General features: G+C 58.7%; 1 protein-coding gene across 4 annotated transcripts; it reads left to right on the forward strand.

The window, feature by feature from the left end:
- The first annotated feature begins 3,673 nt into the window (after positions 1-3,673).
- PPM1J (protein phosphatase, Mg2+/Mn2+ dependent 1J) lies at positions 3,674-13,820 on the forward strand. 4 transcript variants are annotated; one of them, XM_030000852.2, is made up of 10 exons: positions 3,674-3,994; positions 6,007-6,133; positions 6,681-7,004; positions 7,558-7,670; positions 9,179-9,263; positions 10,821-10,939; positions 11,170-11,233; positions 11,422-11,529; positions 11,672-11,823; positions 12,128-13,820. In XM_030000852.2, the coding sequence occupies exons 1-10, from the start codon at positions 3,753-3,755 to the stop codon at positions 12,273-12,275; spliced, it is 1,482 nt and encodes a 493-aa protein (XP_029856712.1). In that variant the 5' UTR covers positions 3,674-3,752; the 3' UTR covers positions 12,276-13,820. The 4 variants fall into 4 exon arrangements, with proteins under 4 accessions (XP_029856712.1, XP_029856711.1, XP_040975871.1 ...); XM_030000851.2 differs by lacking the exon at positions 3,674-3,994 and adding an exon at positions 4,300-4,597; XM_041119937.1 differs by lacking the exon at positions 3,674-3,994 and adding an exon at positions 4,717-5,484.
- The last annotated feature ends 477 nt before the right edge of the window (positions 13,821-14,297 follow it).

A 14,297-nucleotide genomic window follows, 5' to 3' on the forward strand; every position in this document is an offset into this window, starting at 1 on the left:
CAAAGGCTTTTCTGCACTCAAGCAGGAACAGACACGGAATAAAGATGTGTGGTCGCGATCAAATTATCGCTTAAAAGAAATAACAATAAATTCTGAACTTCCCAATTACAGGGGACAGGCAAACCTTGGAAACCATTAAGAGCTGCTTCTTCTGTTGATGAATTATCCAGAGTGCACAGAGGTATTTGCTGAGCTTCACTGTACTACACTAATTATAAATTAATATATTGCTCATTACACAGTAAAGCTGTGCAGTCAACTAATGCACTGCTGCAAAGAGCCGATTTTAAAACATCCTCTGGTACTTTTATGATCTAGATGTTTAATTTACTTCTGTTCTGGCTTAAATGCCACCAACATGTCATTCTTTCACATAGAAATATCGCTGCCTTCATCCTACCTCCTCTGGGGCTCAGCAACATAGATGAATAACGAAACTTAGAAAGACTTTTGTAATGCTAAGCAGTTGCACGAGAAATTAAGCAAAATAGCATAATTTAAGCCTAATTCCTGTGTTGTTAGTTTTTAAATCGGTGTTTATAATGGCAGCAAGCTGGCAGCGGTGGCATTGGTCCTGGTGCCAGTGCTCCCCATGCAGAGCTGCTTCCTCCTCCTGCGCACGTGGCTGCTGCCCTGATGAGCTCAGCTCCTTTTGCCCACAGAGACAGGTAGAACCAGCAAAAGGGCTGGCCTTCGCAAAGAAAAATGGCTTTTCCAAAGGAATTAAAATCTTCACTCCTTTGAAATAAAGCTTTTCATTTAAAAAGGGCTTTGGAAAATTGTTCCTCCAGTCCCCCCACTAGAAATTAAAAGGAATCATTTTCATTACCATTTTCACATAGCTTTGTCCAGAAACAGAGAAGATGTCATAACCTTATGTCTCCTCTGTTCTGCATAGGCAAACCCTCAGCAATTAAGGACGGAGGGGAGGACCCCAGAGTTTATCCTCTCCCAGGAGCTGGGGGGCAGGGAAGCACCCAGCTGAAGAGGGGAAGGAAACACCAGTGTCAAGGTACAGCAGAAACCCTCAAGTGATGCCAAGCTATGCAGAAACCTTGGGTTCAGGTCAGCCTGAGCAATCCCAACAGCTCTGGAGGCTACAGGAGAAAGTCTCCCCAGCTTTGCACCCACTTGAAGAGTGTTGCTGCTAAAAATAGCTCAGTGCAGCCTGGGGATGAAGAAGCATCTCCAGAGCTGAGTTTGGAAGCAGAAAGCTGGTGGCTTTGGTAGGAATCACACTGGACAGCAGGTCTGCCAAGTAGACCATTGAAGGCTCACCTGAAGCCATGCCCATGGAGGGTGAGTGCCTGGCCCTGGACTCAGACAGGGAGAGACATTTTGGGCGAGACGGGGAAGCAGGGAAAGTACAGGCATCCCAGGCAGGAACTCCTGAGGGGTGGGAAGGGCAAAGGGCAGAGCCGCTGACGCCTGAAGTGGCCATTTACTGGCATTTGCCTCCCCAAGCTGGTAGTGTGACTCAGTCCGTAACTGTCTGTGTCCCCAGACACATGCACAGGTCTTGTGCCAGGCAGACTTGTGAAGGGGAACACCAGCCACGCAGGCAAGGAGGAAACTTCACATTGAACTGGCAGGCAGGATGAATAGGAGGAAATGTAGCCCTCTTTCTTGGAAAACACTTATTAGCCTTGCATTGTTTCAGGGAGCATTCTTGCAGCATGTTTTTATGTCAGACCATTCTTTCTGTGCAATGCTCAGCATAAAGGAAATAACAAATACAAAACAGGATCAGCCTTACACACGAGCCGTTTTGGAAACTGCCATTTCTTTCTTTCTGAGGAAAGCATCCTGGTGACTCAGCAGTACAGGGCAGATTGGCAGCCCTACAGAGGGGGGAAGCATTCCCTGGAGAATCCAGTGATTTCCAACCTTAATAACAAAAGGATATTGCACTCATAATATTTGAGGACCCCCCCCCCGTGTGACCAGCAGCAGGACTGAGACGCTGTAAGGGGGAAGGCATCCGGAGCAAAGGGAGAGGACCCAGGGCTGCTGGATTGGGACCAGAGGGGTGCTGGCCTCGGGGCTGGCACAGCTGCTCCCAGTCAGCCCCTGCCCACCGCTCCCCTGTCCACCACAGCTCCCGGCCGTGCTGGGGCAGCCCCGGGGCTCCCAGCTGCCCCGACCCCTCGGGGGTCCAGTCTGGCAGAGCACGCAGGCAGCCAGAAGGCACTGGAGGGTCACGGGGAAAAAAGATGGGGAGCCAGTGCCAGAAATCCGTGAAGCTGGGTAACCAGTGCATGTGCCGGTGCTGCAAACCCAGCCAAACCACGGGGGGCTCCCTGCCCCCCCGACTGTGACAAACCCCAGAGCAGTTTACGGAGAGCCGCAGCGAGCCGGGAGCGCCAGGGGATTCTGAAATACTTTGTACGAGACAGCTGGACTCCCCCCCGCCAAGAGAGGGGCAGGAGGGGGGCTGACGGGCTTGCCTTCGGGCACAGCCTGCTGGCCGGCAGCTCCCTCTGCCCAGCGCGCTGCGGGGGGGCTGGGGGGGCCGGCCGGTCCCGGGGCTGTAGCGCAGCCTGTGTCGCCATCCAGCGCCTCCTCGGCTCCCTGCAGCCCCCCCCCCGGACCGATCCCGACCCCAGGATCAAGGGGTGATGGAGGGCAGAGGTGCTGCTGAGGCAGCAAGGGGCTGCTGGGGGCGGCTGTAGCCCCCCGTGAGGCACAAACACAGCCAGTTCCAGCTGGGGAAGGGGGCACAAGCACTGTGAGGAGGAAGAGCAAAAGCTGTCAGCAAGGGGATGTTCCTACCTGGGCAGCTTAGTGCTAGCAGCAGAGCAGCTCCTACAGGAGTTCAGGGATTACTGGAATTAATAATGAGAAGCTATGGCATACTCCAACCCACTAAGGTGAGATGTAACAAAGAAGGACACATGTACCTGCTGATAAATCTACCTGTGTCCTAGCTATACTTCCAACTCAGAGCTGTAGGCCAGTACTCCTAACCCTCCCCCCAGTTTTGTAGCACCTATAGTGAAGGGGGAGCAGGGACGTATTTATGAGGGAACACTTTAATTGGAGCCAAGCAACAGCTGGGACACCCAGGTGAGCAGTGGGTGCAAAGCAAGGCAGGAAATGAAGCAGCAGCTGCAAATAGGGGTGTGCGAGCAGAAAGCAGAGTAGGAAAGGGGGTATGAGTTTGGGTGTGTAAGGACCTTAAGAAAGGCAGGCTACTGAATAGCTTAAAGCTAAGGGTTAGAAGATGGGAATATAGGGAGTACTGAATAACTTTTGGAAGGTGATCCTAATAGTCTGGTGCAGTTAGAAGAGCTCTAGCTGAAGAAGGCAGCTAAAGCATGGAGAGCTTTACAGAGCTGGCAGCGAGAGCCCTGCTTCTGCTCAGACCTTGCAATGCAGAAGCCCTGTGTGGAAAGGAATAAATGGTTCCTCTGTGGAGCTGAGAGCACTGGGGCATACCTGTCTTAGGAAATAGCCTCAGTTTTACTTTATGGTAGGTAAATACTGTGCTTTTTCATTTCAGCAGGTTTTTTGTTGTCATAGGAACCCAGAGGCAGGGAGGTGCTGAGGTTGGGCTGAGCTGGTGATGCTGTTTAAACTAGCAGCTCTTCCCCTCCCAGCCAGCGGGAATGTGTTGTTCTGGGTCAGCTGAATCTGCATCCTGATCAGTGCTGGAGTGCAGAAGCCTGGGTGGAAGGGAGAGATTCAGCTCTCGGTCCTGTCACGTTAACTCCTTTCTCCTCTGCAGGCTGGCTGTTTATTAATAGCCTGGCATGACTGCGCATGGGTTGGGCCTCACCGACGAGCGCAGGGAGAGTGACGAAGCACCTGGCCCTGGCAGGGGATGTCATACCGGAGTAGGTGGCTCTGCTGGAGCCCCGGGAAGATCCACCCGGGAAACCCGTCTGCTCCTCTGCCGGCAAAGCACAGGAAGGGGACCGGCCACGCGTGGGCAGGGCGACCCTGCCTCTCCTGCAGAGCCGTCTCCCTGTCTTCCCTCTGTCTCCCGCCGCCGGTAAAAGACTTTCCCAGCGCTGCCTCTCGCAGCCGCCGTGCTGCGCGGCTCTGGCTCGTCCCTCCGGGGCTGGCGGCGGCCAGCTCCCCACCGGAGCCCCCCCCCCCCCTCCCCGCCGCGTTTCGGGGCGGGGGGCTCTCCCTCCGCCCGGGGCCGGCTGCCGTCCCGGCTGTGCAGTCACCGCGGGGCGATGCGCGTACGCGCTGCGGCGCTGAGCAGCCGCGCCGGCAGCCCCGCGTCCCGTCCGTCCCGTCCCCCCGCCTCCGCCGCCGGGGCGGAAGGCGGAGCGGGCCGCGGGGCGGGGCGGCGGGCTCGGCAAGGGCTCGGCCCGGCTCGGCTCGGCCCGGCCCGGCGCGGTATGCTGCTGCGAGTGCGCGCCGCCGTGGCGCAGCTGGTGGCGGGGCTGGGGGCGGGCGCGCAGCCCCCCGCCGAGCCCCGGGGCGGCGGGGACGGGGGGTCGCCGGCGGGAGCCTCCTTCTGCCGGCCGGCCTTCCTCCAGCTGACGCCCGAGGAGCTGCGCCGCGCCGACGACCACGCCGGCCGGGCGGTGCAGAGCCCCCGCGACGGCCGCCGCCGCCTGCCCTGGAGCACCGGCTACGCCGAGTGAGCGGGGGTCGGGGTCGGGGCCGGGCGGGGGCCGGGGCCGGGGCCGCCCCCCCCCGGGGCCGGGGCTGCCCGCAGCTGGACGCGCTCCGGCCGGGGGCTTTGCAGCCCCGGGGAGGAGGAGGAGGAGGGGGGGCACACGGGGCTGGCAGCGCTCGGCACCGGAGCGGGGTCCCCAGGAACCGAACTGGGTCGCGGGCAGCCGGCGGTGAGCTGCGCTTGGCTCTTCAGAGGCGGCAGATGGGAAGCTTGCTCTTTAAACGGCTGCTGACGGGAAAGCCGTCCGTCCGGGTTCGTGCTCTTGCCCATTCCCGAGGGTTTCGGGCTCCTCTGCCCGTTTTGTTTTCCCCACTTAGCCGCGCGATACCCGGTGTCGCTGATGGGGAACCGACACCGAGGGGTGAAGGAACTGCTGCAGGACTCGGGGGAGGAGGGAGTTGAAGCTGTCTTGGGAGCGAGACCGGATTTCGACTTCCCCTTCAAGGGCCTGATTCTCTTCTCCTTTTACTCGCTGCGAGTTTCACCCTTAACTGAAGGCCAGCGGGGAAGGTCAGGCTTTGAAGACCACCTTTGCTGCTCAGTGCTGTCAGTCTGCTCCTGCATCCCTTGCTCAAGCTGATCTTCCCGATAACCTAGGGAGCTCTTTGAGATGTTAATTTGCCCCCGGAGATACTGGGGTAGGAGTACCCTGAGCAAAAACCACCCGGAGCAGAAACCACCCTCTGCTCAGCAGCACGACTTCTGTCTCCCAAGACTTCTTTCTGCAAGCCACTTGAAAAGTCTGTACCCAAAGAGCTCATCCTGTTGTGCATGTTTACAGCTTCCTCCCATGAGCAGGTTTTGCAATCTAGACCTGAAATCTGCTGTGCCAGCATAGGCTGTGAAAAGTTAGTGTGACTCTTTTTGCAAAAGTTCTGCTGGTTTCACCTTCATCACCTTCTCCCCTCCTTCTCTGAGGCACCTGCTCTGTCTGAGAGGTGCTGGGTGTGATGGGACATGGATGAGGCTGTAATCCTGTCTGTGAGTCCTGGCTGGGTGTGTGTGCATTGGGGCTGGTGCAGGTTTTCAGGCAATCTCTCTGCTTGGGGCAGCAGTGGGGACCTTCAGCAAACCCACCTTTTTCTGGTCACCTCCCTCGGTGGGTGCCTGGAGGGCTGCTCTCCCCTGGACCCAGCCGCGCTGGTGGGAGCAAACACTGCTGCTGGCCCCAGATCAACCCATGCAACTGGTCTGGGACATCTGCTTTCCCGGCTGCTGCTGCCCCAGGCAGGACAGGAGTACCTGCAGAGAGCATCCCTGGGGATGTGGGGGCATGAGTGGCGGTCGGGAGGGACGAGGGACTGCGGGGTGGCCTTTGCTGGAGTGTGGTGTGAAAGAAAGAGCCTCTACCCCTTGTTTCCTCACGGCAGGGTGATAAATGCGGGAAAGAGTCAGCACAATGAGGACCAGGCGTGCTGCGAGGTGGTGTTTGTGGAGAGGAGGCCCAGCCTGAGGGGCCGGCTGCCGTCCAGGGAAAGCAGCGGGGAGCTGGACAGGGTGAGAGCTGGGGCGGTGTGCGCAGGAAGGGACATGACGGGGAGGATGCCCAGGGGCAGGACGTGAGATGGGGCATGTGGAGATGCGTGCGCACCGCGGCTTCCCCAGGGATTCCCTCTGTTCCCAGGCGCGCTGCCCCTGCTCCCTGCCACCTCCTGCCGTCATACCCACTGGACTACACTGGGGCTGGCTGGCCCAGGGAGGCTGCTGGCCCGGGGAGGCCACTGGCCCATGTGCCCTGGTGGGTTGCAGAGGTGGCTACCGCACTGGCCCAGTTATGCCTCCCCTTTGGGGGAGTCGGCTGCCGGAGATGTGCTGCTGGCAGCATGAGGTATCTGAGGCAGGGCTGGGCTTGAGCCAGGGACCAGCTGTGTCCAGATACCCTTGATCAGCTGCCTGCCTGCTCCTGCCTGCACTGGGCTGGCACCTGCGAGCTGGAGGCAAAGTCTTGTGTCACTGTCCTCAGCTGGTGACCCCAGCTGCTCCAAATTCCCCGTTCTGTCTGCTTCCTCACAGGCTCACTTCACCTTCCTTTCTCTCCCCACAGGGCAGGAAGGGTTTTTATTTCCACTATTGGGCCTTGTTTGATGGCCATGCAGGCAGCGGTGCTGCTGTCATGGCATCCAAGAGGCTCCATCTGCACATCTGTGAGCAGCTCCGGGACCTCGTGGACATCCTGCAGGACCCCTCCCCGCCTCCCATCTGCCTCCTGCACGACACGAGGGCCGGCCCTGCGGAGCCGAGCCGGGTGCCCCTCACAGAGGACGATGGGGAGGTCCCCAACGATGCTGTGCCACGCTTTCACCTGGAGAAAGCGGTTTCCCATGAGAGCCTGGTGATCGGTGCCATCGAGAACGCCTTTAAGCACATGGTGAGTGAGCCCCTGCCTGCAGGGATGCCCAGGGCATCCCCTGGGAGCATCTCTGCTGTCTGTGTCTGCGTTGGCTTGTCCCCTCTGCAAAAGGCAACTCTGCAGCAAGGAGGGGGCTGCAGTGACGGCTCCTAGCAGGATGGTCCTGGAGAGAGCACTGTGATGCTCTCCCCTGTTTTGGGCGTCAGGAGGCAGAGGCTTTGGGCTCCAGGCCTGTAGGGGTGCAGAGGGCTCCATTGCCCTTGGTTCCAGCAGTCCCAGCTGCTCCCCTCCTGTCTTGCTCTTCCCTGCCTGCTCCACTGCCCTGGTAAAGCCATGTCCCCAGCTGCACTGCGGGACCCCCGTACCCCCAGCCCTGCAGCTGCCCCTGGGCTGTGTGGGGAAAGGTGCCCGGGCCCCAGCTGACCGCTGCTCCCCACCTGGAGCAGGCTCTTGGCTCAGCCAGCAGCTGAGGTGCTACCGGAGCAGCCGGGTGCTATTTTGGGCTGCTTGCAGCTTTACTTGCTGGCATGGGGCCTCCCGCCCTGCCTGGAGCTGCTCTCTGTCTTCCCAGGACGACCAGATCGAGCGGGAGCGGTCGTCCCAGCGCCTGTCCGGGGGCTGCTGTGCCCTGGCTGCCGTCTACCTCATGGGCAAGTTCTACGTGGCCAATGCCGGCGACAGCAGGTATGGCCCCGCAGGGCAGCCCCCGTCTTTCACCCCGTAATCGGGAAGCACCCCGGTAAAGCAGGGCGGTGCTGGAGGCATGGCTGGTGAGGAGCACCCGGCTCCATCCCTGGAGCTGGGCTGTCTTGGGGAGGGCAGAGGAAGCAGGACTGGGCAGAGCTGTCGCCTGCCTGCCTGCCTGCACGCCCTGGGGAGAGCGTGCCCTGCCATGATCTCTGCATTTGCCTGGTGCACAGAGGGGAATGCAGAATCACCTTCCAGAATCTGGGACTTGCTCCCTTCCTTCCCGGCAGCGTCCTGTCTGCTTCCCAGATGGCTCTGGATCACACCCTGGCCCCTGCTGCCAGAACTGGCCTGGGCTGTGAGTTGGCAACTGAAAATTGCCCTCAGCAAAACTTTCAAAAATGTGCAAGAAGTCATTTTAGGGTGCACTTCATACCAGTGAACTGTTTCAGGAGAAGGACATGCAAATCTATGTGCAGACAAGTCCCGTGGGAGCTTGGAGCCCAAGGATTTTGACTGATACATGCATTTCCTTGGGTGCGTTGCTGTAATTGCGCCTGGGTGTGTTCATACCCCCGAGCAACGGCAGGAAGGCAAGTCCACCTTATGCTGAGGGTGAAGCTAGTTTGAATTGCCCTGTATTTACTGCAGGGTTAGCTTGTCCTCAGCCGTGTCAGGCCCGCAAATACAGGCTCTGGTAAATTGTCTGAGGCTGGAGGATGTGCTTCCAGCTCTGGAACAGAGGAGGAGATCCTTTGTGCCTCTGCTTTTGGGTGCGGAGCCCCTCCATGGCAGCAGCAGCCATGCGCACAGGGTCCTGAGACTGTAACCAGGCCTCTGGGTGAGGGTCTGTGTACCCTCCTCGGGCATCGGACACTGCCATAGCTGGGCTTAGCCAGACCCTGCTGCCCTGGAGGAGACCTGCAGCCCTAGGCAGGACAGCAGGTGAGACAGCTGGGCCACCAGTGCTGGAGATCCTTGATTTCCCCCATGACATCCAGAAACATCTCATAATCAGACTTTTTTTTTTTATTTAACACATCAAACAATCAGACTGGCCCCAGCAGCGAGCTGCAGTGCTGGTGTAGGCTGGGCACTTGCACCCATGTCCTGCTGCTAGCAATTTCTGCCTGTCCTGTGTGCGGGTCCCCTTTAAAGGAGGGCTTGCCACCTTTGTGCTGATCCTCTTCTAACTATATCTTCTCCTTTGGTTTGCTCTGCTTCATTCTCCTCTGCCCCATGCTTCTCTTCCATTTTTCTCTTCCCTCCCTGCCCCTATCCCGTGCAGGAGGGAGGCATGCCCTGCCCACCCAGGGGCTATGGGGCCAGTGGAGCCAGCAAGCAGCCCCCCAGCTCAGGGCTGGGAAGAGGGCAGGCAGTGGAGGGGAAGGGGTTGTATTGCCTGGGCAGCTGTGCAGGGAACCAGCCCTGGAGAGCCAGGCTTAGCTCCCCCGTCATGTCTCCTCTCCTCTTCTCTAATCTCATCCTTCCATGTTTCATTGCAGGGCCATTATCATCCGTAACGGGGAAATCATTCCAATGTCCAGGGAGTTTACTCCAGAGACAGAGAGGCAGAGGCTGCAGTTTTTAGTAAGAAAGACCTTTCTTCTAACCTCATTCCTGCTGAACCACCTCCCAGCCCCTTCCCAGCCCCCCACGCTGCCTGCTGGGCTGCCTTCTTCGTGGGGTCCCAGGGGCCGAGGGCAGCCCCACAACTGGGACATGCTGATGGCACTTGTCCATCCCAGCCAGCTCGCTGGGTTGGGGAGAGGCACTGGGATGCGGGGAGCTTCCCCGGCTCACTGGCGTGGGGGCATCTCATGGCTGGTGGAGCCCTCGTTTGCTGCAGGGTCAGCTGGGGATCCTGGGCTCTCGGCATGGGGCCGGTTTGGTGCGGTTGCATGGAGACGCTTCAGTCCATCTTGTCCTGCTCCTGCCTGGGGAACGGGGAGCACTGCCTGCCGCTGCTGTGGGAGCACCAGGCTGGCTTGCGCAGTGACCAGGAGGAGCGTGGCTCTGCTCCCTCCACCCGCCGTGCTCCCTCGCATGGTCGAAGGAGCCGCAGCGCTCGCGCCGAGTCCTAGTTTCTTCCCCGGCTGCTCCCTGGGGAGGCAGGGAGCTGACGTGTGCTAGCGGGTTTCTAGCTTTCCTCCTGAAAGCTCCTTCTCCTGGCCTGGACAAACCCCACTGTGCCACACAGGGAGACTTTTTAAGGTTATAAAGACCTCTCTGATGGCAGCACAGAGGAGGAGGCGTTTGTGTTGGAGGAGGTCTTGCTGGATGCGATTTCCTGGCTTGCAATGTACTTGGAAAAACACTGAGGCATTTTTTTCTTGAATCTATTTTTGAATGACCGAGAGGAGGAAACCACTGTGAGCGGGATCCTCTCCAGCCGGCTGCAATGGGCAGGGGGCCAGGCGCACGCTTGCTCTGCTGCACGGTGCCCAGGCCGTGGTCAGGGCCCCCCTTCCTGAAGCAGGATGGGGCTCTCCTTGCCTCTGCACCAAACCCTCCCATGTTCCCAAGGGCTCTCCTCCTTTCTTTCAGCTCTTTCTTCCTCCATCTGCATTTTCCAGCGCTGTCGCCGTTCCTGGTCCCCTGCACGCTGTGCTCCAGGAGGCCCTGGGGCTGCTGGTGCTGCCCCGGGAAGGGGGCTTGTGCTGCTTCTCATCCCTCGTCACAGCCACAGCAGGGACATGGTTTCTGGAAAGACCCGTCGGCTCTTTTCCTCGGGCGAGTGCCCTGTGCTGAGCCTGGGGTCCTGGGAGGTTTGCAGCTGACTCCCCCTGCGCAAATTCTAGCTTCTCCTGGAATTTGCTGGGTTTTGATCCCTTTGAGAGGTCCTTATTTCCCAAAACTCTCCATGCAAAAGCTTCACCTTCTTGCTGGGTGTTGGCACAGCTTCCCCCTCTGGGCATAGCACAGGTGGGTGTTTTGAAGCTGCTTTACCACTGCTGCCTGTTTGAGTTGCAGCAGAGCAACTGATGTTATCCCCACCATGAAACACCGTAGCCGAGGTCCCGGCAGGCTGGCAGGTCCCACGGTGCCTGGTGAGGTGCTGCGGGTGGTGCCAGCCGGCGGGGCAGGCACTGCTGCATGGATCCCGCTCTCCCGGCCCTGCAGCTGAGCCGCTGCTTCGTCCCGCAGGCGTTCCTGAGGCCTGAGCTGCTGGGGAAGGAGTTCACCCACCTCGAGTTCCCCCGTAGGATCCAGCCCAAGGAGCTGGGGAGGAAGATGCTGTACAGAGACCAAAACATGAATGGCTGGTAACCCCCCAACCTGCCTGGCAGGCTCTGTGCTGAGGGGCGGCACTGGGGTCCCACTGCATGTGGCTGTCCGGCTCCAGCATGCCTTCCCGCGGGGTGGGGACTGTGGTACACTGGGTACCCGGGTCTTGAAGGGGCCTTGTCCTGGGGGATGCTGTGTCCCAAGCAGGCAGGGGAGGTGCTGGAAGCCTTCACCTGCTGATATGTTGTCTCTGGCTTGTTTTAACCAGGGCTTACAAAAAGATAGAAGAGGATGACCTGAAGTTTCCACTTATCTATGGGGAAGGCAAAAAGGTGAAGTGCTGTAGCAGGAGCTGGGGGGGGCTCGCTTCCCACCTGCCCTCGCTGAATCCGGTGGTTTCCAGCCTGGTTTTGCTCTGGTTTTGCTAGTGCTGTCACCGCTCCATTGCCAGCGATTCTCAGCCGGGAATGGAGGTAGATGAAGTGGCTTAAAGTTTTCTTCTGATTTTGCTGTTCTCCAGGCTCGGGTGATGGCCACGATTGGGGTCACGCGGGGCCTGGGAGACCACGACCTCAAGGTGTTCAGCTCCAACATCCACATTAAGCCTTTCCTGTCCTGCTTCCCAGAGGTGAGCCTGGCTGCCGGCCGCTCCGTGCCCAGGGGTTCTGCAAGAGCTGGAGCTGGTCGGGGTGACCAGATCCGTGGTGCACCCAGTGCAGCAGGAGCCTTCTCTGCCCCACACCCTCGTGTCTTGTCCCATTGCTTGCCAGGTCAGGGTTTACGACCTCACGCAGTATGAGCACTGCCCTGATGATGTCCTGGTCTTGGGCACCGATGGGCTCTGGGATGTCACCAATGACAAGGAGGTGGCTGGTGTGGTGATGGAGGTGCTGACAAGCTACGAGCCCAATGACCCGTGCAGGTGAGCTGCGAGTGGACAGCGGGATGAGCGTGTCCTGCTCTCTAACACCTTCCCTTGGCCTTGCTCCTTGGAGCAGTGTCACGGCCATGTCTGCCTCTGGCCTCGGGGCTGGTGCTGTTGCTCCACAGCATGCAATGCTCCCCTGGATGTGCGTATCTGAGCTCAGATCTCTCCTCTCCAAGGGACCCTTTCCTGCACCTCTAGCTCCTCCAGCTTCTCCCTTGCTAGGGACTGCAGGATGCTGTATCAGGGAGTCTGCAGGGTCTGGGGTCGCTGCTGAGCTGCACTGTGCTGTGCCCCCCAGGTACACCATGGTGGCCCAGGAGCTGGTGGTGCGGTCCAGGGGGGTGCTGAAGGAGCGGGGCTGGCGGCTGGCAAACGACAAGCTGGGCTCTGGCGATGACATCTCTGTCTTTGTGATCCCCCTGGGTGGCCCAGGCAACTACACATGATGCCCGATGACCCCGGGGCAGTGGGGCTCACCTTGCCTGGATGGAGGTGAGCAGGACACTGGTGCTGCCTCAGGGCCACCTCTCCCCAAGCACTTGTTTCCTGAGCCAACTGTGAGAAGAGTAAGAAACCTGGAGCCTCTGTCTGTGCCCCTGCCCAGAGCATCCCCCTCCACCTGCTGCATCCCAGCCCCAGGTGGTGTTGGAAAGGTTTTGGACAGAGAGCAGGGACTGGGATTGAGGGATGTTTTTCGTGCTGCCACTTTCTTGATTGCTGTGAAAAGCCTAAAGGCTCCCTGGCTGCTCAGTGTGTCCTTTGCACCTCGCCCTGGGCCTGGGTGCACTGGTTCCAGCAGTGTGCAACGGCCATCGGGCTGGTGGGGCACTCGTACCTGGAGAAGTGGGTGCCTGCTGCTGCAATCATCTCCTTTCCCCCCGCCCTGTGACACTTGCACCAGTGACACTGAAGCTGCTGTTGGGGCTGGGCACTGGGGCTAGGACGGGCTGTGGCCTGGGGTGAAGCCCTGCCAGCAGCTGGGCAACACTCAGCCCGGCAGAAGTCCAGTTGTGGGTAGTGTGGTGGTGGGTGAGCTTTGTGCTTGCCCTCTTCAGCCCCTCACGCCTTTGTCCCAGCCACGTACCTTGTCTTAGTCTCCAGTTTGGGAGCATGGGACGGTGCTCGATCACTGTAGTGTACTGAGAGCCCCAGGGAAGGAATGAGATATTGCACTTGCACTGGCTGTGCCACAGGTTCTGCCCCCACCCCTCTTCATGCCTTGGATCACTGCTGTGTTTCTGGAGCCAATTATTTATTATTAACTGGAGAGCTGAGCTGGAAAATGTCTAAATCCTTTCTTGGTGTGGGGAGTCTGTATGAATATATGTCTATATTTTTGAGTGGTTCTAAGTTGGCCACTGCCGAGCAGCAGCTGCACACAGAGCAGCCCTATTCAGCCAAGCTTAACAGCTTAAATGTGCTGCATGGATCTGCTTAGCTGAGGGCTGGAAACCCACAATAAAAGCAGCTCGGTTGTGACTGGGGGGGGGGAAGACAACTCCCTTCTTTTTCTTAATAATCTGGAAGCTGGTGCCAAGCAGAGCTGTAGCAGCAGTTGATCTCTGCACGGGATGTTATTTTGCATCATGCATACCTCTGACCTGGAAGGATGCGCTTCGTGGGCCTCTGCAGAGTGTTGCATCCTCCCAAAATATGAGGGGTGGTCCTATCCTGGCAGTGTGGTGATGGGGAGAGCTGGGCCACGCTCCCTTGTTTTGGAAAGGCTCTGTGGCACCAGTAGTTTCTGTCCTGCTGTTGCTGGGTGCAGCCAGCTCTTGTCAAGTGTCACCTCTAGTGAATGCTGTTTGTCTCTTGTAATTAGCAAGATGTAAATAAACTGGCTGCACTTAATGGGAAGTGCAAGTTATCCAGCGAGATTTTAACCTCTTGACATCTTCTGTGCTGAAGGGAGCAGCGAGTGATACTGGGGCCGGGAGCCTGTCCTTATGTAGTAGCACTGTGTGTTTAAATAAAGGTTTTGCCACTTGCAATCCCACTTCAAAGTCTTTCTTGCAGAGCTCCTGTGAAGAAGACTTACCTAAAAGCCAATTAGCTCTGATTAATTTATGTAGGCAGGCTTGGTAGCAGAGGCCCAGGCAGAGCCATGTGACCTGCTGTCCCTCTGCCCTTGGCCCTGGCCAGACCCCATGGAGTATCCCTCCCTCGCCCATGGAGAGTGGGAACTGCTGCCAGTCTCTGCATGGTGCTGCCTGGGGTTGGCTGGGGGTCGCAGCTCCCTGGGGCTGGCTGGGGGTCAGTGGTGGTGGCCAGCCTGGTGGAGAAGGGTTGCAGGGTGGGTCAATAACCCAAAACAGGACTTGGCTGGTGAGCGCTTCACTGGGCTTGGATGAGGACTGAAAACCAGCAGGCACCAGCCTGGCCCCCCTCGGCTGCTCCCTGCTGCAGGCAGCACATGGACGCAGACAGGGAGCGGAGGGGAGGAAAGCTGATGGTTTTCCTGCCTGTGG

Source organism: Aquila chrysaetos, chromosome 24 (genome assembly GCF_900496995.4).
Source record: "Aquila chrysaetos chrysaetos chromosome 24, bAquChr1.4, whole genome shotgun sequence".
Classification (NCBI taxonomy): Eukaryota; Metazoa; Chordata; class Aves; order Accipitriformes; family Accipitridae; genus Aquila; species Aquila chrysaetos.

Bases quoted from the DNA above. Each gene is read 5' to 3' on its own strand.
- PPM1J (XM_041119936.1), top strand. From the start codon at position 5,594: ATGGATGAGGCTGTAATCCTGTCTGTGAGTCCTGGCTGGGTGTGTGTG. The intron at 10,940-11,169 runs GTAACCCCCCAA...TGTTTTAACCAG, and splicing joins GACCAAAACATGAATGGCTG to GGCTTACAAAAAGATAGAAG. The intron at 11,824-12,127 runs GTGAGCTGCGAG...TGTGCCCCCCAG, and splicing joins GAGCCCAATGACCCGTGCAG to GTACACCATGGTGGCCCAGG.